The sequence below is a fragment of the Oncorhynchus tshawytscha genome, linkage group LG34 (genome assembly GCF_018296145.1).
Source record: "Oncorhynchus tshawytscha isolate Ot180627B linkage group LG34, Otsh_v2.0, whole genome shotgun sequence".
Classification (NCBI taxonomy): domain Eukaryota; kingdom Metazoa; phylum Chordata; class Actinopteri; order Salmoniformes; family Salmonidae; genus Oncorhynchus; species Oncorhynchus tshawytscha.
Genome location: NC_056462.1, coordinates 1,502,964 through 1,526,631, shown reverse-complemented (window position 1 = coordinate 1,526,631; position 23,668 = coordinate 1,502,964). Strand labels below are relative to the sequence as shown.

General features: G+C 43.5%; 1 protein-coding gene across 1 annotated transcript in view; it reads left to right on the top strand.

Annotated features, from left to right (window-relative positions):
- Nucleotides 1–323: 323 nt before the first annotated feature.
- fam193a (family with sequence similarity 193 member A) overlaps nucleotides 324–23,668 on the top strand; it is a 31,102-nt gene continuing 7,757 nt past the window's right edge. The window contains 19 exon segments of the mRNA XM_042311817.1: nucleotides 324–736; nucleotides 2,793–2,867; nucleotides 3,234–3,488; nucleotides 5,083–5,267; nucleotides 8,498–8,665; nucleotides 9,248–9,479; nucleotides 11,368–11,492; nucleotides 11,762–11,909; nucleotides 12,127–12,201; nucleotides 12,452–12,526; nucleotides 12,643–12,755; nucleotides 13,194–13,448; nucleotides 14,251–14,404; nucleotides 14,850–15,002; nucleotides 15,278–15,514; nucleotides 15,516–15,562; nucleotides 18,773–19,011; nucleotides 20,162–20,494; nucleotides 21,312–21,618. Of these exon segments, the coding sequence (XP_042167751.1) occupies nucleotides 509–736; nucleotides 2,793–2,867; nucleotides 3,234–3,488; nucleotides 5,083–5,267; nucleotides 8,498–8,665; nucleotides 9,248–9,479; nucleotides 11,368–11,492; nucleotides 11,762–11,909; nucleotides 12,127–12,201; nucleotides 12,452–12,526; nucleotides 12,643–12,755; nucleotides 13,194–13,448; nucleotides 14,251–14,404; nucleotides 14,850–15,002; nucleotides 15,278–15,514; nucleotides 15,516–15,562; nucleotides 18,773–19,011; nucleotides 20,162–20,494; nucleotides 21,312–21,618 (3,404 nt within the window). The 5' untranslated portion in view covers nucleotides 324–508.

Here is a 23,668-nt window from a genome sequence, read left to right as displayed (position 1 = left end):
CCAAAAGGCTTCTTATTAACAGCTTCTACCCCCAAGCCATAAGACTCCTGAAATACTTGCCCACTCCCCCTTGAGGACACGTGATTGCACATACCAATAGCCTACAAATAAATGGCCACTTGCATTGATGAACAGGAATAGTTATGAATGAGATCATGAATGGTCACTTCTGGTGTTCTTCACAATTTTGGGGATAGAGTCAGAAAACCAGTTTGTCATCATCCATCTCACCCATGACCTCACCAGCACTAATGAGAAAAACATCATTTCCCATGAATCCTCAAAGAGAGAAGGGGGACGTACTGTTGCAGCGCAAGCTCGAGCAGCCAATTCCTGTCCAGTGGCCATATTGAAATCTCAAGTCTAAGTACTCTGAAGGTACTGGGTGGTTGTCTAACTGGAAGTCTTTAAAATATCGTCTATTTATACCAGAGGGATTTGAGCCAGACATTCCACCTGAGACTCTGCCTGTACTGGACGGCAAGTTGTCTCTTACTTTTGTGGGATAATGAGTCCAACCGATGCCAAACGAGGTGCTAAACGCAGGAAGAACAAGCGGGGCGGTGGCAGCAGTAGCTGCAGTAGTACTGTCTGCAGTACCAGTGGCAAGGCCGGGGTTTCAGCCACGGACCTGAGTCTTCAAGCCACGGCAACACCCGTGTCTACCATGGGCTTTCTGACATCAGGGAGCTCTGGAAATGGGAACATGGGCTCTATAACAGGCCTGAACGGAGAGGTGAGAATATACAGTTGACGTGTTGAACACTAACGTCAGAGATTTTGATTACACATAATCGACAGACATTTGAGGCCTGACATTCTTCAGTAGCTAGCCCAGCTGCCGAGGAAGCTAGCTAGTTAACGTTAGTTAGCTAACGTTAGCTAACTCGGGAAATGGGAACCTGACGTCGACAACAGCCAACAAGTTAGTTTAGCTGACTAACTACGTTAGTAAGCTTTCTATATACGGTAACGCGATAGTTATAACGTTAGCTACTTGCTCAATTTGAAAATAAACTAGACCGGCTGACGTTTCTAGCTATCTTGTTCTAGCTAACGTTACTCGACAACCACAATGTTGACAGACCGAAAATTGCCGATTTTGCTTACACGACAGTCGTTATCTTATTATCTAACTGTTCACGACGTTGTGGGAGTGGATGTTTGTTACTTGCTAGATGGATACTAACGTTAACTATGACCAAACTGACCATCGCCACTGCACTGTGTCCTTAAACTGAAGTGTCTCTTGTTCCTGACTAGCAGCTAGGTACAATATGTAGCTTGTTAACAATGCGCAACAATTTGGACAGCCAGTTGGCCTTTAATTTCTTGTCTGATGTTTTCATATTCACAATTTTAGCAGGAGTAGTAGCTCACCAGACTAACGTTACTGTACTATTTACAAACATGAAGTCTCATTCGAGTCTGTCAGTGTCATCGGATTAGCCTGCTAAGTAACAGTAGGCCTATAGTTTGTTTACTCATACCAATTATTTAATAGGAAGGTCATTACTAGTTAGGTCGTCCACGGTGTTTACAGACACAATAATAATGTGTAAGACAACTGCAAGACTATTGTCACACAGCCAAGTGAGCCAAATTACTTCCACAAACATGATCCTACAATATACCAATGGTATTGCAACATTACATACTTGGCTGTCAAATGGTATATTGAGTGTCTTGCTTTACTCATGGTTTCTTGTCTTGTCTCCATATATTGCAGCTATGCCTTGTCAGTCTTCTCTATATCACAACAGTAGCCAGGGTAACAACATCCACTAATCACCAAAGACTAGGCCTATCATGTGTACGTCACATTGGCCGCGACTAGGTTTATCATCTTTAGGGCTGAAGGACTTCCTCATATGATGAGCCAATTGTCCCAAAAAAGTCCATAATGCAGACTTGTTAATACTTAGTCACTGTCTAAGCAAATCCAAGGAAAGTCTGATTTGAGCTAAATGCACTGCATTGTATTGCACTCACTCAGTTTCATTAGCCTATATGCCAGACAGTTTCCCCATCATTTGGGATGTAGACAAAGGTTGCAGAAAATAAATCAGGAGAAGAACACATATTGTGAATACTGATTGTGGCAAAGTTTTACTTTGTGAACCCTTGATCGCGATTCTTACAAATTGCTATGATCCATCTATAGAACGGATGTTAGCCCCAGAATATAGGCCTACCAACATCAGAGTTGTGATAGTGCTCTTAATGTTTGTTTCTTTGAAAGCTCAAGATGAGCTTAACTTATTGCCTAGACCAGGCTACTTATTGTGGAAGGAATTTGCCTAGATCAGCATTTACACTAGTCAGGGCTATTATTTCCATCTAAGAAGTAATATAATATTCACATAACCTTTTGTTTAACTAATCAGTGTGTTTTGATTCATTCTTCAGATGTTTACAAAATCTTTGCAAAGTGCATACAAATCGAGCCTACACTCTGCTTATGTAAAGATTGTCTGTTGAAGACAGAAACAGCAGGTGAACTTGCTGGCCCCGTCAATATACTGCTGCGCCGAGCATTAATATGAAAAGTAATATCTGCATATGTTCTTTGCAATATCGCCAGGACATATCATCAACTGCTTTGTGTTTTATTTGATGTTCAAATAACACAATTCGGAGACAAACCTTAATTGTGTGTGGCCAAGTAGCCCCCAGCCAGGTCATGCGCCAACATGCTTCAGATAGCCTTGTAATAGATGCTTGGCATCGGTGCTAATGAGAGGGGTGACTCCGGAGGTGTTGGTTTATGTCGGGCCCTTTTTGTCCTCCAGGTCTCTATGAACGGTAACGTTACACCACAGTTTTCGGAGGGGCCGGTGAATTCCGACTTCTCTGGAGTCCTTCAGGTAATGCATCACTCACTGTCTCTGCAGCTACTCCTGTTAGGCCTACGGTAACATAGATCAGCATCAGCTTATCTGTTGTGAGTATCACTGGGTGGACTGAAAAGCCCCAGGTGGCATTCAGTAGGCACAAAATGTATGAAAAAGTTTTGAAATGGGAAAGGCCCATCCTAAACGTTATGACCAATAATAACTTTACCAATCAGTTTCCAATCCAGTTTGTGCTTACTGCCCGTGACCCTGTCTTAACTTTAGAACCTGCCTGGGTAGGCTACATATTGGAGCACTAGTTAGTAGCTACTGGCTACTGCCACTACAGTAGTGCTACACACTCTTCTAACTGACATCCACTCCGTCTCCAACCACCAGACCCCATTCACATTTGGCCTGAGCCAGAGGGCCCCATATTCTACCACCGGCGACCGCTGCCTCCTGTGCCGGAGTGAGCGCAAGCCAGACAGCACCCTCCATCCTGACGCAATGCTCCCCGGGGCGGGGCCGAACGGTATGGCACAGCCCCCCAAGTCCCCCAGCGCTCTGCAGCTGCCCCTGTGGGTGTGCCCCGACTGCCGGCGTACGGTGGAGAAGGAGGACCGCCACGCCTCCCTGGAGCAGTCGCTGGTGGTGAGTCACCACAGGCTGCTGGAGGGGTGTGGGTGGAGGGAGGGAGAAGTATGGTGGTGAAAAGGTGATGCTGGACCAATGAACTGAATGACAATGGCTGTTTAAGTGGATGTTTGTGTACAGTTAGTAGATAACCAAGCCCTAGATAAATGCAGGCAGGCATTGGTGGATTATATCAAGTAACAGAAACATTTAGTCTAGGCCTTTCAACGTGTGTTGCATTATGAGGATAAACATTTTCTGACTTGCACCTCTAGGTTGACTGCATGAACTTCACAAAAACCATGTGATCAAAGGTCATGCAATTTTTTTATGAAGTCACCTTCAAGTCGCTGTAGTTGCTTCTCACCAACTGCACCATGCATTCATCACCTGTGTTGTGGGAGGCACTATTTGTCAACCAATCATTAGGGTGTTTTTGGTTGAACCACGCGAATGTGACCAAAGATGTGACTGAAACAGGAACCAACTTTACTGCGATTCTATAGAAACAGGAGATCCAAACAAAAGTGATATTTGAGACCTCTGTAATCAATACATTTTACACAAGTTATGTTTTCAGTTTGAGAGTGTGATATGATGGGAATAGACATTTTTATTTTGACATTTTATAAAGAACATTTTTTATGAACAATAACAGCTATGTTGACACTTCCATGTTCATCTGAGCCTTGCCAACTTTCTTCTACAGTCGGCTTTGTTAGCGTTACTGCTCGAACACATCCATAGAGTCGGCGCAAAAGAGAGAGATGGCGACAGGTATACTAAAGGTAGATTACAACAAGGAATAAAGAGGTTGAGGGCTTGTGACTGCCCACTGACTGATCTACAAATGACCTTGTGTCATAAATAACTCCTCATTATTTGTAGATTAGTCAGTCACCATTTATCACAATGCATCACCGATTTGATGCTCTTGAACATGGCCAAAGAGAGACCGACCGACCCATACCACAAAGACGCATACCACACACAGAGAAAGCAGAGGAAATAGGCAAGCTACAGGTGGCCTGTAACAAGGAGCAGAAACACCTGAGTCCTGACCAAACACACACATTGTAAAACATTATTTTCCCTCTGTCCGATGACTCAGCATTATAGAGGCTTTGGCTCCTCCTTTGCTATCAGCGGGAGATGATAACCTCAGACAGAAAGCCACACCAGTGTTTAGACGTCTCTCATGCTGATGACGTGTTAGTGGCTGTTCTGCATACACTGCCTTGCCTCACTCCTAAGAGTCACTCTGTGTTGGCGACGTCTAGCAGCTAATTGCTAGGCTAATTGAATTTGAAAGTTGGGAAGAGCCTGACAATTCCTGGAGTGTCCCTCTGGCCTGGAATGCGCTTGTTTTTCCTTTCCCTTTTTCTGCTATTTTGCTTGATTACGTTCTCTAATTTCTCTCCTGTTCTGGAATTTTGTCTTTAGTCTAGTATAATGAGCATCAATCTCTGTGCACTTTGCTGCAATTAAATACTTCAGAGTACAGACCTAAGGCAACAGTTGGTAATGTTAAGTCACCTTTATGGTCGCTCTTGGTTGCATTATCATTGCTTTTTTGCATGTTCTGATGCCCTGTAATTTCTTATTCCCCCAGAGCCAAGACTTCCTGTTGCACATGCCTGTGGGTAACGGAGGCTTGGGCCAGGAGCTGCCCGCTGCAGGGGGCAGACTAACCAATGGTGGCACACCCCCAACCCTCCCCACTCTCCCCGTCCCGGACCTCACCACCCCTATGACCGCTGACACCGTGTGCAGTTGTGAGGCCTGCAACGAGAGACGGTGAGCTGGATGGGCACATTTATGGTGGTCACTAAACGACCACGCTAGAAAGGACGAAAGTGTCTATCGTTTTACATATTGAGCTAGCCTATTATATCAACTATGTATTCAGGAAGTTTCTAGAAGCCGCCACCTGTGCTACCATCCTTTTTAGCATTGTCAGATAATAACTAATCACATCCACCAGCCAGCTCTATCTTTCTCTCTAACAGTCTGGTTTCACAGCGCCTCAGAACGGGACTTGACTGTAAATCGATGGACTTAACAACCGCTGGTTTTATTGGCTGATCTCTGTCCATCAGCATCTTGTTTTCTTTTTCTTTCAAATACTTTAACTGCACTAGATTGAGCTTGCCTGGGGATATGGAACCAATGGGATAGTCTCAAAAGTGCAAACACCGCCCATCTAGCACTCCAGGCAGGCTCAATGAAATGCTCAACATTTCAATGAATGCAAATACTATTTTAAAGTTGCACAATGCAGAAATCGCTCCGCCATTTCCTGTTTGCTAAAACTCGAATAGTTCACCTAATTTCAGTTTATGTGACAAAATAAGCTAGTATAGTGTAGAGATTCATCATACCATCTAAACCACTGTGAAATATACCTTCCATAATCAAAACAAGTTGTTTTAGCTGTTTGAAGCTGGTGTACAAAACCGAAAGTCAATGAATGGTAGATCTATAACTCGGATTTCTATGTGAATTTGGTTGCGTTGCCCAAAAAGTTACACATTTCCACTAACCAATGACTGATATCCAGTCCCTCCAAGATCTGCGAAGTATTTTTATCTGTGGCCAACAATTCTTGATTTTTTTCAGAGGCTTTCAATGAAATTTGGCGAAGAGTTTTGTTTGTCATGTTCATTTAATATGAAGCAATAAAAAGTCATATGTGCTCAGCCTGCAGCATGATCTATTTTCTTGTGCGCACATATGATAAACAGTTGTTGGTCTGAACACGTCTATGAGACGGAGGAGCGTGTATCAATCTTTCACTGCAATTAATTTATTTCACTCCAGCCAGCAGTTCAATCAAAATAATAATGATTCTCAAATCAGTCAAGTCATTTAAAAAGAACGACTTGTTTGCGATCTGCACATCACTACCACAGATTTCCTTGCTTTTGCTTCGGTCATGGTGATCTGCGTCTGCTGTGGTGGCTGTTCGGACCAGAGTATGTGAGCAGAGCTGGAGCGGAGCGTACCCAATTTGACTGGTGCGAGATTCCCAAAGGCTGGAGCGTCGGCCTTCTCACCAGCTCCAATTTCGCTCCAGTAGCGCTCACTTCACCAGCTCAGGGCATGCCGGCCCAGGATTAATTTGTAGTCTACTTGTGTGCCGCTTTAGCTACTGTGATGGAGTTCATTAAATATTTTCATAAAGAAACTGATAAATCAAGGTGACTTGCAAAGATGCGGACCGAGAGGGAGTACGGTGATGTAGTGTCCACAACTAAAGAATCTTTATGGAAACACACAAGCATGATGGTGTACTTACTACCTGTACACAGTGGTGGAAAAAGTACCCAATTGTCATACCTTTAGTAAAAGTAATGATACCTTAATAGAAAATGACTCATGTGAAAGTCACCCAGTAAAATACTACTTGAGTAAAAGTCAAAGTATTTGGTTTTAAATATTCTTAAGTATCAAAGTAAATGTAATTTCTAAAATATACTTAAGCATCAAAAGGAAAATTATAACTCATTTCAAATTCCTTACATAAGGCACACCAGACTGCACCATTTTCTTGTTTTTTTTTAACCAGGGGCATACTCCCAACACTCAGACAAAATTTACAAACGAAGCATGTGTGTTTCGTTTGTAAATTATGTAGGGATGACCCGGGATGTTCTCTTGATAAGTGTGTGAATTGAACCAATTTCCTGTCCTGCTAAGCATTCAGAATGTAATGAGTACTTTTTGGTGTCAGGGAAAATGTATGGAGTAAAAAGTACATTGATTTTAGGAATGTAGTGAAGTAAAAGTTGTCAAAAATATAAATTGTAAAGTACAGATACACCAAAAAAACTACTGAAGTAGTACTTTAAAGTATATTTACTTAAGTATTTTATACCTCTGTGTGTACATGCTAAAAGAAATGAACGAGTTGGGTAGATAACTAATTGTGTCATTGTAGCAAAGTATTTATAAACAAAAAATCTGATCTCTTAAACCATCCTTGTTTAATTTGTATTTCATTCTAAGTATGTCACATCTTATATGTGCAATTTATATACTAATGATTTAATACAACTAAATGCTGAGCGCTTTATGTCCCTACCAGCCTATTGTGTTGCACTCGCAAATGCTTCACAATGTATTTCCTTGTAGGCTATAGCCTTGAAATAATTGGAATAATATAGCCTGAATAGTTCATTTTAGGCTCCCTGTCTGGCTCCTGACCTATTTGCTCTTCTAATATGACATGAACCTATTTGAAATTATTTTGGCTTATTACATTCATCTTTTCATGTTTATAAAAATACTTTTCATTCAAATCCATTTGATTTGGTTTTAATGCTTAAAAACCAATTGGTAGGTCCAGGTAGTCACAAAAATAGATGGATGTTGGTTAAATTGTGATTTGAATTTTCTCCTCCTTTTCACATACTTTGCTGGCTCTTGTGTTCCAGCACAGCGTTGTACTGAGTGCAAAACAATTTGCCCCCATTTTCATGTAAAACAGTTGGAAATCATTTTGCACTGTCTGACTATGATTTTTGCTGGTAAATGAGATGGATTCCTGTTCATTGTTCTGCCTGTCAGTCGTAATCTGTCAGTAATCAACCATAGACTTCACACGGGGGGGAGTTTGCTGATGTTTTATTGGTCTGTTTTCCATTGTAACAGTGATCAAAATTGCTAACCCTCTTTTGATTGGACACTTGTGCAGTGATTGGTCAAAATTGCGAGCTCTTCCATAAATTTGTGGATTCGTGGATTTTGTTTTGAATTATGTGATCGCAGAATTTTGGAATCCTGGAGGGACTGGATATCAGCCCTTTAAAAGAGGAACATGGATGCACAGACGCACTAATACTTCTACTATATGGGTTGTATTCATATAGTAAATGAAGTAGGAAATGCTCATTTTGGTTTTCTGTGTCAATGTTTTAAAGTGTTTTCTGTTGCTTGCCCTAATGAACATGACCCTTGTATAAGCGCACCCAGTGTCCTCTCACTGATGCATCACAATTACCTCTTTTGGCCTTCACCCCCTCCAGGGAGATTTCGGCCGAGTCAGAGCGTGAGTCCCAGCTGCTGCAGAACCACTGGTCGGAGGTTCGCTACCTAGTGCGGTGCATCTACCGCCAGACAGGCACGCCGCTGGCCGACGACCACGACCAGCCCCTTGACCGCGACAAGGAGGGCATGAAGGAGCTGGTGGACAGGTAAGACTCAGCTAGAGAAAAGGCAGCTTGTCTTCCACCCTCTTTCCCTCAGTCTGCCTCTGCATTCCTCCTTTCCCCCCTCTTTCTATTCCTTCCTCCTTCCATTTTTCCTTCCCTCCTACATTCCTATACACCCTCTCCTTCCCACCCTCCATCTCTCGCTGCTTCCTGTCTCATTCCTTTCTTTCCTTTTGCCCTCCATGCTCTCTCCCATCCCTACCATCCTCTTTTCACTTCCATCTTCAAGATGATCAGTTATCTTACAAGAGTACCAGAGTAATCATTGAATGGTTATCTCACTTTCCCTTGTCCAATTTTGCTAGATAAGAGATTACCTTCAGAAAATGGTTAGCCATTTTGGAAGTTAAACCTTCCTCTGTGCTACTACTTGGGGCTAGGCCATCTGTTACATTGTACCAGGAAAACCTGAGTTTGATTTAGTTATTTGAAAGTGTTTGAGATGCATTTGACCCAGGACTGACCACCATAGATAATCCCTACAAGTATTAGCATATTTTGCTATTGTATTAGCCTATTGTACACTGGGTCTTATGACGTCCATCTTGCCCACCTCCTGTTCAGGTTGTGCGAGAAGGACCCGTACCAGCTCTACCAGAGGCTGGAGCAGCAGGCCCGCGAGTACGTCCTAGAAATGAAGGTGCGCCTGCTCAAGCACCTGTCGACCGGCTCCAAGGCTGCGGCGGCCGCCGCCCAGGGCCCCCCGCAGGCCCACCAGTTCATCTCGCTGCTCCTGGAGGAGTACAGCGCCCTCTGCCAGGCTGCGCGCACCATCAGCGGCTTCCTCCTCACCCTGGTCAGTCTTCCTCTGTTAGCGATAGCATTGAAGATTGCCTCATGTTAGCATTAGCTTAGTCTTAGACCAGTGGCTAACAAACAGTCTTGCGCAATAACTTTCAGGGTTGGCATTTGCGCTAGCCTTAATGTTAGCCTTACTGTTGGCCTTTCCATTATGCTTTGCGTTAGTCTTTTGCATTAGCCTTTGTGGTTACCTTTACGGTTACCTTTGTGTTAGCCATTTTGTTAGCATCAGACTAGCACAGAGGGACAATGCTTAGTGCTGCTCAGTGTCTCTTTTAGAGGTTTAGCCTGAGTTTTGGCGACAACGTGAGTTAAACCAGACTTGCCCCAAATACATGAAGGCTAAAAAGTATCGTTGCCTCAGTAACTCGCACAGGATTAACATAGGCTTTAGAATTTCCCCAGAACACAGGGACAAGCCACGGACGGTGTCACAGAATGACTCATACTTTTTGGAAGCAGTACATCGGTTTGTCTGAAAGTTGTCACCTTAGCTTCGGGACAATAGTCATCAGCCTAGACAGCTGCCACTGCTGTGGCTATACACACACACACAAACAGTGGGGTCCAGATTATTGACACCCTTGTTAAAGATGTGCAGAAATGACTATACAAATAAATAATTTACATACTGAGCTACATTTTATGCTTAAAGAAATTTGTTAAATTATATTTTATACCAATACGAATAAAATCAAACTTTATTTGCCACATGCGCCGAATACAACAAGTGTAGACTTCACCGTGAAATGCTTACTTACAAGCCCTTAACCAACAATGCAGTTCAAGAAGAAGGAAATATTTACCAAGTAGGCTAAAATAAAAATAATAATTAATAATAAAAAGTAACACAATAACGAGGCTATATACAGGGGGCACCGGTACCGAGTCAGTGTGCAGGGGTACAGGCTAGTTGAGGTAATCTGTACATGTAGGTGGGGTCGAAGTGACTATGCATAGGTAACAAACAAACAAACAGAAAGTAGAAGCAGTGTTCAAGTAGGGGGGATGTAAATTGTCCGGTGGTGATTTTTATGAATTGTTCAGCAGTGTAATGCCTTGGGGCTAGAAGCTGTTGAGGAGCCTTTTGGTCCAAGACTTGGTGCTCCGGAACCGCTTGCCTTGCGGTAGCAGAGAAAACCCTCTATAACTTGGGTGACTGGAGTCTCTGACAATTTTATGGGCTTTCCTCTGACACCGCCTATTATATAGGTCCTAGATGGCAGGAAGCTTAACCCCAGTGATGTACTGGGCTGTTCAGAGAAAGCAATTTTGTTTATCAAGTAATATCATTTCTCTTCTCATTCTCTCAAAAGGTAGGGGTCAAAATTATTGTTTCAATACTTCACCTTTTGTGGATAACTGCACTGAGTTTTTGATTTTTACATTCATGAGTTGGTGAACACATTGTGAGGGATGCTAGACCATTCCTCCATACAGAATCTTTCCAGATCCTTGATATCCTGTCTGTGCTTATGTACTGTCCTTTTCAATTCAAACCACAGGTTTTCAATGTGTTTCAAGTCCGGAGACTGAGATGGCCATTGCAAAATGTAGATTTTGTGACCAACTAGCATTTCTTTGTGTGTTTGAGCATACAATATAGCACAGTATTTGAATTATTTCATAGTTATTTTTTCTTATCTCTATCAAGGGTGTCAATAATTTTGGACCGCACTGTCAAAGGATTTTCAGTTTTGTATTTATTTAGTTAACAGATAGTGATAGAGGATGATAGTGGGGAAAGACAGAGAGGTTATGTCAAACGGCCGGATTCCACCCTATGTAAACACAGTAGACGTGTGCCGGAGGCTGCGCATTACCACTAGACTGGCCAGGACACAAACTTGGTTTCTAACTCTCTTCTTGTCTGGGTTCCACAGGAGAACGAACACCTGCAGAAGTTCCAGGTGACATGGGAGCTGCACAACAAGCACCTTTTTGAGAACCTGGTGTTCTCCGAGCCCATCCTGCACAGCAGTTTACCTGCACTGGTTGCACAGCTGAGGTAAGACTGAGTCGAATGACAAGACAGCCATTAAGAAGAGGATTTCTCCATGATGGTATTGACGTTATTGAGGTGTATGCTTCTTTGAGGATTATTATATCTTTAAAAAAATATATATATAGTCTCCCTATATAATCCCTTTTTGTTTGTCTTAGTATAGCAACATCATTAAACCTGGTCTATCCTCAAGCCTAAATAGGCCATTGGTAAACTGGTCTAGCTGTGTGTTTCCAATGTTTTCTTTAAAAAATAATGCAATTTCTGATTAGGCACGGCACGGCCTCCCACGACTCGTACAGCGAGGACATGTACAGGACCCTGCTGGAGAGCTACCAGCAGCTGGAGCAGGAGATGGCCGCCACGGCGGCCGAGTGGCAGGAGTGTGAGAAGAGGATTGACGACTACGTCGACGAGCAGGTACACACACAGACCGAGAGAAACACCTCACATACACACACAATATCCCTGTCTTTGCTACACTCCACGGGCTGTTCCTTGTGTGTGACAATGGAACTTAAATAAATGTCAATAACATATTGTGATGTCCTGAAGGTTTTTAACAAAACCATTCAAATTAGATGCATTTCTTTTGGTCTCTCTGATGCTTAGCAATTTGTTTTTCTCTTTCTGGCAGCTGCTTTTTAAGGTGGAGGGCCAGAATCTCACAAATCAACGGACAGAACCACATAAGTCTTTAATTAGCAAAAATGTAAGTGGTTTATCACGCAACTAAATTTCAAGTAGTATAAGACAATTACTGTAGTTATCAGCATTGTCTATCTTTTCATTCCCTAACACTTACCCCTATTATTTATGTCATATTATTTCTATAGTCCAACAGAGAAAAGGTGATTTAGGTACTACTTTTAGTTACGTTTAGGTACTGTTATATATTGAAAAGCTGACATGTTTCGACCTCAATCGGTCAAAGCTCATAATTGAAGTCTACCTATTTACAGACTTTGAAAACAAAACAACGGATGCTGAAGGAAGACTGGGAATTCTTTAAACAGAGGAGGTTTATAGAAGAACAGGTATGATGGACAAATAGTCTATAGAAATAGTTGATTTATTTGTGAAACTGGTCAGACATATTTTGACGGTGTACCCTTTTAATCTGCTGTACATTTATTTGATTTTGTCCTTGCAGTTAACCAACAGTAAGAAATCTTTAGCTGGTGACAGTAACTTTACAGACACGATGAGAATGCTCTCCTCTCGTCTCAGCATTCCAGACTGTCCAAATTGCAATTATCGAAGACGGTGAGTTTGGAGGATTCATTTTGCTTGCAATTTACAGATGGTGTGTTTGTTTATTTGCAGCGTGTCTAAATAAAATACTTTCAATTTTTTAAAACATTTTTTATATTTATTTATTTGTTATCTATGTGGATATTATATGACAAGTCCAATGAGATATTCAAGCTTCGTGTGCGGGTATGTTTTTAATCCTCATTTATCAACCCAAAGTAAAACAAACCCATGTTTCTAGCCAGTACCCAGTGTTATTCGGTGACCCGAAAGGAAATGCGGTATACAAGTGTTTAGCATATCATGAACCACATCAAAATAATATATCAGCCGTCTGAGATTTTCAGCTCAACCACAAAAACGATGACGTGGAACACCACCACTGGCCACCTGCAACCCAACCTTTGCGAAACCACATTTTTAAATTAACAACCATCCCTCCTCCTCCAGATGCACCTGCGACGACTGCAGCCTCTCCCACATCCTGACGTGCGGCATCATGGACTCGCCCATTGCCGAGGACCTCCACATCAAGCTGCCGCTTCAGGCCACGGAGCCCCCACAGCACCGGGACTACCTGGCCGAGGTGCACCCCCCAAGTCTGTCCTCTGGGGGCAGCTCAGCCTCTGCTTCAGCCTCCAGCTCGCCCATCACCATACAGCAGCACTCGCGCCTCATCCTGCCAGAAGGGGTCGCCACCACCTTGTAAGTCCACCAGGGGTGGCATGTTCTTTGTTGTAAAAATATTTATTTATTTGTTCAGGAGATCATAGCAAATGTATCTTCCAAACAAGACCTGAGTATATAATGTAAAGCAATACAATATCATAGAAGAAACATACATTATTGTAATGTATTGCTTTTTTTGTATTGTTCTTTTTTAAATATTTATCTATCAAAGATATACATGACTAAAATGCACAAATAATGTCTTTGAGTTCATGCTAGAGCTGGGACGATCAACCGAAATGATCAACACTGACCACTTATCGTGAACATTTTGCTGATATCGATCATTACTATAAATAACCTATCGGGCCTTCCTAGAGAAATGTGAAGTATGAAATAAGTTTGCTAATACGGGGTAATTGTTAATGGGACAATTGATAGCTACAACATTCACAGTAGTAGTTTTAAGGGTAATATTACAAAAAAATAACTGTTACACATTAATGTTGTAAATGTATTGTTCAATTTATCATTCTTGTGATTCATCCAATTTATCGTGATGTGGATTTTTTTTTGTCCAGATCGCCCGGGACTAGTTCAATGCTACCAGTAGGATTTATCCCAATATCTAGTTGATGTGGGTATGGTTGTATTTGTTGTGGTTATGGTTACTCTTGTGGTATATGTAGTTAACTCTTTTATCAGGTATGTGCTCTCCAATCATGTAATGTCATTTCCTATAATGATTTTTATCATGAAAACATGGCCACTCCTGTTTTGGTATTCACCTTCATTATTTTCTCTTTCCCTGTCTCTCTTTTTCCTCCTCTCCTCGTAGTGGTAGCGACGAGGACGAAGTGCCTCCGCTGTTGGGCAAGTTTGCGGACATCTACCCCATGGGGGGCTACGAGGACCCAGGGGTGGTGGCCAGGATGAACGGCCTGCACAGCGAGCTCAACGGTGGCGGGGAGAACATGGCGCTCAAAGATGAGGTGTGTGGGTGGTTGACGGCTGCGGGGTGACGTTTACCCTAGTTACGGATCTCGGATCAGCTTCCCCAATCCTAACCTTAGCCATTAGTGGGGAAAATGCTAAACTGGCCCAAGATCAGCATCTGGGGCAACTTCACCCTACACCGTGTGTGACAGTGCCCTTAATGCAAGTTTGGAATGTTTCTCTGCTGAATTTCTCTGTGCGAAGTTTCTGGACTGGGACAGATTTGATTGTGGAAATGTACTTTGACTCTGACTCATTCCTGCTGAATTTCTCTCTTTCTCTCTCCCATCTCTATCCTCCTCACTCTCCTCTCTCCCTCTGTTTTCTCTCCCTCTCATCCTCTGCCCCTCTCCTCCCCTCTCTCTCTCTCTTTCCATTATCCTCACTCTCCCCTCTTCCTCTGATCTTTTGCTCTCTCCCCCCTTCTCTCTCTCTGTCCAGTCTCCTGGAGGGAGCAGCAGCAGCAGTAGTTCGTCAGAGGGTGACGAGGAGGAGGCTGACGAGGAGAGCGGCGGGGAGCCTCCGGGCCAGCGGGGGCAGCTTTCGCCAGGGAAGAGCAACAACAGCCCTCCGCCCTACTACCCACAGCAACAGGTACAACCACACTACACAACTAGGGCTTGAGGTAGAATTTGCATCAGGTTAACCTACTGAGATATAGAATACCTAGAGAAAGATTCTGTTCAGTTTGAATGGATTCCAATGCATGGGGCACACAGACTGCACACAGCTGGTTATGTATGTCGCCATCTAGCTCAAAATGCTTGCACAGTTGTCTTAATGCTGAAAGGAGGAGAAAAAAAGACAAGCAACACTGGTAGACATGAAGGACAACTCACGGTAGCCATCTTGTTCCTTTCTCATTCTAGGTGGAACAGCACGCCTGCGAGTGCCACGTGTGCAACCAGGACCTGTCCTCCTCCCTTGCCCCCCTGGGCCCAGCCCCCCCCCTCTCCCCCAGCCGGATCCACACACCCCCCTCCGGCCACCACCACCAGTTCTTCACTGGGGGTGACAACCAGACCCCCAGCCACCCGGCCCTCCACCTCTACCCCCACATCCACGGCCACCTGCCCCTGCATAACCTCACCCACTTCCCGGCCCCTGCTGCACCCCACACTCTACCCCAGCCCCCCTTTCACACAGCACGGTGAGTTAACACACACATACCACTAACAACTGTACTAGCTTGAGGTAGACGAAATCTGACCCTGTGTCAGTGGTTAAGGGCAGCTTCTATTTACTCCTCCTGAATGCTTGACAGATACAGGCTGTGCCCCAATAGTCTTGAAAGGCTTCCTTGTGTCCCTTACTGATCTTACCACTGCTCTGTAAGGATGTTGATAGGTGAAAGCCATTTCAACAGTCTTGAGGGAGAGGAGACAACAAATGGAAGTAATTTATGGGTATTGGGATACAGCCATAGTCACTTACAGATAGGGCCGGCATGGTTATCGTATGATCATGCAACTGAGTTATGGACAATGACCTACAAAAATTATAATCGTATTAGTACATTCATTTTAGGAGAATGGGGGATTGAACTATGTATAGTTTACCCAATAGCCTTTTTACATGAAGTGGGTAAAGTTGGTCATCATTTTACAAGCAGTCTGGAGGAGAAGCTGCATTTACGAATGTTCCAAGCAGTCAAAACCATTTGTTTTTTTAGATGGCTGTGTCACCAAAGCTGTGTTATATTCATTAGGTATGTTGTAGAAATCTTTCAAATATGCATTATAAGCTCAAAATATTTTTAAACAGAATTACAATTATGAGTAACTGTGGTCATTTGCATGACAATTAACCAAAATGCAATAATTGTCACAGCCCTAGTTACACTGTATTGGCTATACTTTGTCTATGCAATTGATGGGGATTTACATGATTTAAGTTTCAGGATATGATTTGAGTGGTTCCCTCTTAACTGGTAATTTTTCATTGATGGAGTTAATTTCGCATGGCCCGGTACCCTGGGTAGGTGGAGTTTTTGCATTTTAGACCATTCCATTGGTCCTTAAGTGAAATCTTAAAATCACCCAAAAAATCTAATTTGCCCATTGATACATTCCCTTCAGGGGATTTACACCAACGTCACAAGGAAGTGATTCAACTCTGTTATACCTTTCTGGTTGATTATTTCTCTGTAATTACATGGATATACCACACGAGGTCGCACTGTTTCAAATGAGCTCATATCTACTATGAGGGATTGCAGCTTGGTTATGCCAATCAATCAAATGTATTTATAAATCCCTTCTTACATCAGCTGATGTCAAAGTGCTGTACAGAAACCCAGCCTAAAACCCCAAACAGCAAGCAATGCAGGTGTAGAAGCACGGGTGTTGTAAAAAGCTGTCACTATTGAAAATATGTTGAGAGACTAGGAGTCCAATAGGGTCAGAGGCAGAGAATCCCAGTGAAGGGAGCTGGCCAGACACAATCAAATCAAACTTTGTCACATGTGCCGAATACCACAAGTGTAGACCTTACTGTGAAATGCTTATTTACAAGCCCTTTAACCAACAGTGCAGTTCAGAAGAGTTATGAAAATATTTACTAAATAAACTAAAGTAAAAAGTAACACAATAAAATAACAATAATGAGGCTATATACAGGGGGTACCGGTACTGAGTCAGTGTGCGTGGGTACAGGTTAGTTGAAGTAATTTGTACATGTAGGTAGGGGTGACGTGACTCTGCATAGATTATAAAAAGCGAGTAGCAGCAGTGTACAAAACAAATGGGGGGGGGTGTCAATGTAATTAGTCCAGTGGCCATTTTGATTAATTGTTCAACAGTCTTATGGCTTAAAGGTAGAAGCTGTTAAAAAGTATTGTGGACCTAGACTTGGCGCTCCAGTACCTCTTGCCGTGTGGTAGCAGAGAGAACATTCTATGACTTGGGTGACTGGAGTCTCTGACAATTTTATGGGCTTTCCCCTGGCACCGCCTATTATATAGGTCCTGGATGGCAGGAAGGTTGGCCTTAGTGATGTACTGGGCCATACGCACTACCTTCTGTAGCGCATAACGGTCAGATGCCGAGCAATTGCCATACCAGGCGATGAAACAACTGGTCAGGATGCTCTCTGGTGCTGTTGTAGAACATTTTGAGGATTTGGGGACCCATGCCAAATCTTTTCAGTCTCCTGAGGGGGAAAAGGTTTTGTCGTGCCTTCTTCAGTCTTGATGTGTTTGGACCATGGTAGTTCGTTGGTGATGTGGACACCAAGGAACTTGAAACACTCGACCCGCTCCACTACAGCCCTGTTGATGTTAATGGGGGCCTGTTCGGTCCGCCTTTTCCTGTAGTCCACGATCAACTCCTTTTGTCTTGCTCACATTGAGGGAGAGGTTGTTGTCCTGGCACCACACTGCCAGTTCCCTAACCTCCTTCCTGTATACTGTCTCATCGTTGTCTGTGATCAGGCCTACCACTGTTGTGTCGTCAGCAAACTTAATGATGGTGTTGGAGTCGTGTTAGGTTACGCAGTTGTGGGTGTACAGGAGGGGACTAAGTACACACCCTTGAGGGGCCCCAGTGTTGAGGGTCAGCGTGGCAAAGGTGTTGTTGCCTACCATTACCACCTGCGGCGGCCCATCTTGTAGTCCAGGAACCAGTTGCAGAGGGAGGTGTTTAGTCCGAGGGTCCTTAGCTTTGTGATGAGCTTCGTGGGTACTATGGTGTTGAACTCTGCGCTGTAGTCAATGAACAGCATTCTCACATAGGTGGGGGTTTTTGTCCGGAGACTGCAAGGGCGGTTCGTCACTCCAGTGTCTTGCCATTCACCTTCGCATCCCTGAGCCATGCTACACTTATCTCTTCAGAAGGTCCTATGAATAAGTCTTCAGTAAAGACTCTATAGGAGGAAGCCCTGCCTCCAATTGTTTGCTTAGAAATTGTACGTACAATAAGGAGGCCTGCGTCTTGTGACTGTAGCGTACGGTAGGAGCCCATGTAGTGCTTTGTAGGTTAGCAGTAAAACCTTGAAATCAGCCTTAACAGGAAGCCAGTGTAGAGAGTCTAGCACTGGAGTAATATGATCAAATGTTTTTGTTCTAGCCAAGATTCTAGCAGCTGTGTTTGACACTAACTGAAGTTTATTTAATGCTTTATCCGGTTAGCCTGAGAGTAGAGCATTGCAGTAGTCTAATCTAGAAGTGACAAAAATTAGCGTTTCTGTATCATTTTTGGACAAAGTTTCAGATTTTTGCTATGTTAGGAAGATGGGGAAAAAAGCTGCCCTTGAAATATTCTTGACATGTTCTTCATAAGAGAAGTCAGGATCCAGAGTAACGTCGAGGTCCTTCAGTTGTATTTGACACGACTGTACAACCATCAAGATTGTCAGATCAAACATAGAACTCTTTTATTCTGTTCCTAGCCTATTCCCCTAGCCCCCACGTCGAGCCACACAGGGCCCAAGCAGCAGGCCTTCAGCCCCTCCCTGCCGGACCACGTCTACCAGAACTGCTTTGGTGGCGGCGCTGGTGACTGGAACAGCTCGCTGCAGTGCCTCTCACTCAAGTTCGAGAACATCTGCGACGCTGCCATGATGAAGAATTGGAACCCATCAGTGCTGCTGCAGGAGCCCCTGCCAGGTGAGAACATATCTCTTCATCTAGCCCATGGATGACCATCCTTCCTCCTGGAGAGCTGGTGTAGGGTGAAATTGCCCCTTGACGCTGGTACTGAGTCCGTTTTGCATTTTCCACACAAATGGTTACAGTTAAGATTGGAGGAAGGGAAGCTGATCCTAGATCTGTGAGGGAACTTCACCACGGAGCTAGCTATCATACTGCAGACTTTCACTACAAAACCTGATATAGCCCACCTGATTCTACTAATCAGCTGCTCACAAAGAATAAGTCATCTTAATTAGCTAAATCAGGTGTGGTACAACGGGGCTGGAGCAAAAGCCTTCATACCAAGTAGTTCTCCAAGAGGAAGATGATTCATCCATCCCTATTGTAGGCTAAAGGAGGAGCTGCTCATTTTATTTCAGCTCCATTGCCTGCAACTGCATCAAACCAAATTAAATTGTATTTGTCAAATGCGCCAAATACAATAGGTGTAAACCTTACAGTGAAATGCTTAATTACAAGCCCTTAACCAACAATGCTTTAAATTGATAAATATTAAATGAGATGTGAAATTAATGAATAATTAAACAGAAGTAAAATAACAAGCGAGGCTATATACAGGGGTTACCTGTACAGAGTCAATGTGCTGGGGCACCGGTTAATTGAGGTAATATGTACATGTAGGTAGGTATGGTAATATGTACATGTCTGCTCTTGTAGTAAGAGGCCCCATTCCACTCCCATTTCAGCCTCCTTCCCCCAGCTCCTCCTCCTTCTGTCGGATAAGTGTCTTTGTCTGAGGGGTGTGGTGTGACTTGGTCTCTGTAGTTTATACAAGGATGGGTCCGAACAAGGTTCAGTGTTGTGTGTTTTGGCTCTATGAAGTAGAATTGTTCCTCCCTCGTGCCATAGAATTCAATGTACACTTGAACTCTGTATACAGTGAGAGCCATCCTTATTGTTTGTGTCTGATGTTCCTTCTCACCCATCTAAATCTTTAGACTTACACAGGATCTTACATATGCAGCTCTTACACATGCAGCTAACTCCTGTTCATCAAATGTTTTTCGCCAGTCCGTCCTTGTAAATAAGAATTTGTTCTTAATTGACTTGCCTGGTTAAATAAAGGCTAAATAAATACAAATAAAATGGTTGTCTTCATCTCCAGGGGACATGCTGGGATCACCCCACCACCCTGACGTGCCCCTCCCCCCGCCCTCCTCCTCCAGCTATGGTGACCACGCCCACACCGCCTCGGCCGAACCCACCCCCCTTCACCTCCTCCCACCCTCGCCGTCGGAGCAGCAACAGCCCCTGCCTAGGGAGAGGAAGAACGGCGCCAAGAAGAAGTGTCTCTACAATTTCCAAGATGCCTTCCTGGAGGCCAACAAAGTGGTGATGGCCACCTCTGCCTCCACCGCCTCAGTCTCCTGCACGGCAACCACTGTCCAGTCAAGTAATAATCACATCCAAGTTTCATCTAAAAGACCCAACTCCTTAGGTAAAACTGAGGTGGAGGAGCGCAGCTTAGGGCTATCCTGATGGAACACTGCTACGCTCCAATATCCATACTAGCACACCACCACATGCCTGATACACTTGGTTCATTCTAAAGGTGTCAGCATGCTTCATAACCAAACTAGTGTGCTTGTGTGCTCCTTTAAAAGACCTTCGCTTGAACATAAATTTATGCAGCCGTAGTACGTACGCTTTGTCCTTTTTGAGACACAGTAGTCAGAATTAATTGAACTCAAAAAATTCGTCATTAATTTGGATATTTTTGCAGAGAAGGTCTTAGTTGCACAATTGTACATTTAACTAAGATGTTTGGTGGAATATTACTCATTGAAAAGTATGTCGTAGAAGGACAGCAAAGACTTTTGAAGAATTCCTATTGTTGACCAATCACAAACAAAGGGGTGTAGACTTCGGCTACCGACTTAGTTTTGTAATTATGTGATAAAATGGGGGGGGGCTTCCGGCTAGTAGTCACTAGCCGCAAGGCTGCGTCTCTCAATGGCCTGAATTAGCTTCTTCTCCTTGATCTGTACTGATGTGACAGGAAAGCTGTCAGGGAAAGTGTTGTGTTTGAAGCAATGATTGTAGTTTAACATGTTCCAAATACAGAACAGACAAGCAGAGGTCAGAATATACCTGATAACCCAAAAACATGGGTCTGACTTAGTGTAAATAGATTGTAAATGTATTTCCTTCATTGAGGCATTTAAGATGACTTGTTGTGAATTGTCTCCGATCTTCACTGACCAGCTGCTGACTGTGCATAATTTCATATGTTGTTTTTTTCTTATGTCTGCCAGGTGATGTATTTCACAATATAGGCAAAGAGGACCATAGGCAACAACCTGGCCCCATTGCCCCTAGGAATAGCCCCACAGGCCTGGCCTCCCTCCCTCAGCTCTCTTCTGGCCCAGCCCTGCCTCCTGCCCCTGGCCCCACCGCCCAGCACCACTACCCCAGCATGGGCTCGCAACCCTTCCCAACGACTCCCACCACGGCCCCAGGCTTCATGGAGGCCCACCACCAGGGCATGTGCTTGTCCCCAGCCGAGCCACCTGATGCCGCCCCAGCCGACGGGGCCATTAGCGCCCCGCCCAGCGTGTGCAGGTCAGTCCCTTGTTTAAGTTTTCTTTTATCACAAATCTAAGATCAGATTAACCTACTCCTGATACTAACATTGACCAGTAGAGCGATGAGAAAATATCAAGGCCTGTATATTGTGTCCAATCAAAAACACATTGTGTAGATAATCCTCTAAGAAAAACAATGGGCCAAACCTTATGTCTCTATCATAATCTGTGTGAAGAAAGGTAAGACATTTGGGCGACTAAATCAATGGAGGCCAGATGAAAAAAAGGTGGTCAAGAATTTGGAAAATAGCTTTGTGTCAGCTAGGCTGGATTTAAAAAAAAAAGTTTTACCTTTTATTTACTAGGCAAGTCAGTTAAGAACAAATTCTTATTTTCAATGACGGCCTAGGAACAGTGGGTTAACTGCCTGTTCAGGGGCAGAATGACAGATTTGTACCTTGTCAGCTCGGGGATTCGAACTTACAACCTTTCAGGTACTAGTCCAATGCTCTAACCACTAGGCTACCCTGCCGCCCCAATTAAGGCTACCTTGACAGGCTAATGACATTCATCTTTCTTCTCAAATCCGGAGGACGTTAAACAATAGAGGTTTGATGTATATTGAATTTGAGACATGGCATGTAGTACTTTCATATTTTAGTATACACTGTTCATATTAACAGCGTTAAACAAGCATATCTCTGTGAAATGTCAACGGAGCACTGAGCGTGCTGCAAGCTTTTATTTTTAATATTGCCCATGAATTGAAATCTGATTCTGTATCAGTTTATTAGGCAAAACATCTGCCAACTACCTCCATGGCTATTGGAGAGCATTGAATTGAAACCACCTACTGATGCTTTGAGTGGGCTTCTAAACAGCGAGGTCTTACACATAACCAGACCATTGGAAGCCCATCGCTCCCTTCTATACGCCATAAAATGTATGTCAACGTTACTTTCCAATGGGCATACCGAGAGGCCAAACTGATCAGTCTTACTGAAACTTGTTTAGATGACATGTCATTGACTCAGAACTGAGCTTTGTCGGATTCAGAACACCATACAGGCATGACATTGACATGGGGAAAAGCACGGAGGCAGGGTTCGCATTTATATCCTTAGCCCTATACTTTGAATGAGGTTTGAGGAGTTAGTGAGGCAACTTTGGTCAACTGAGTTCAACTGTAAATAATCGGTCATATGAATGTGGCTCAGCTTTTAGCCATGTACATTTCTATGGCAACGAGTCCTTCAGAACTAACTTGCTCCGGGTCAGGCTAACTCCAGTTACTCTGAATGAAGTATGGTTGGAGGACCAATGAAATCATATATTCCCTCCCTCTCTGAAAGATTGCATCATCATCCCCTTGGCTCCCGGTCTAAGGCACTGCATCTCATTGCAAGAGGTGTCACTACAGTCACTGTTTCGAATCCAGGCTGTATCACATCCGGCTGTGATTGGCAGGCCCATAGGTCAGCGTACAATTGGCCCAGCGTCGTAGGCCTTCATTGTAAATAAGAATTTGTTCTTAACCTGACTTGCCTAGTTAAATAAAAAAGTAATTTGTAGATGACTGAGTAAATATTGTATTAATCAATGGGGTTTTTTTGTGTTAAAAAATATAGTAATGTTAACATTGATCGTCGTTACAATACGTAATAAAAGACCGACAGCACTTCTAGCGGCCAATTTCACACTAGAGCATGCTGAATTTGCGAGAACTTGACTCTCCCATCGATTTAGATTTTTCAGCATTGTCTCAATCAAGAGTTCGGCGTGCGACATGCATGCACTGTTACAAGCCTAGAGTTAGCAGCAGGCAGACGAGCGCAATATCCACTATCGTAGTATGACTGAAGTCTCAGCTGGAATGTGAGGCTAACTGAAGTTGGCTAGCTTTATAAAAGCCTGAGTAGATCTATCTTCCATCGTCGTATATTGTACCACTCTGAAATCGCACTGCTCATCAGATGTGGTGCTACTATCCCTCTCCTTCACACCAAAGTACCGGCACCGTGAATTCGGTCAGTTCTTTATCATTCTTGTTAATGTACTACCCACAACCAATATTACTTGCACAGCAG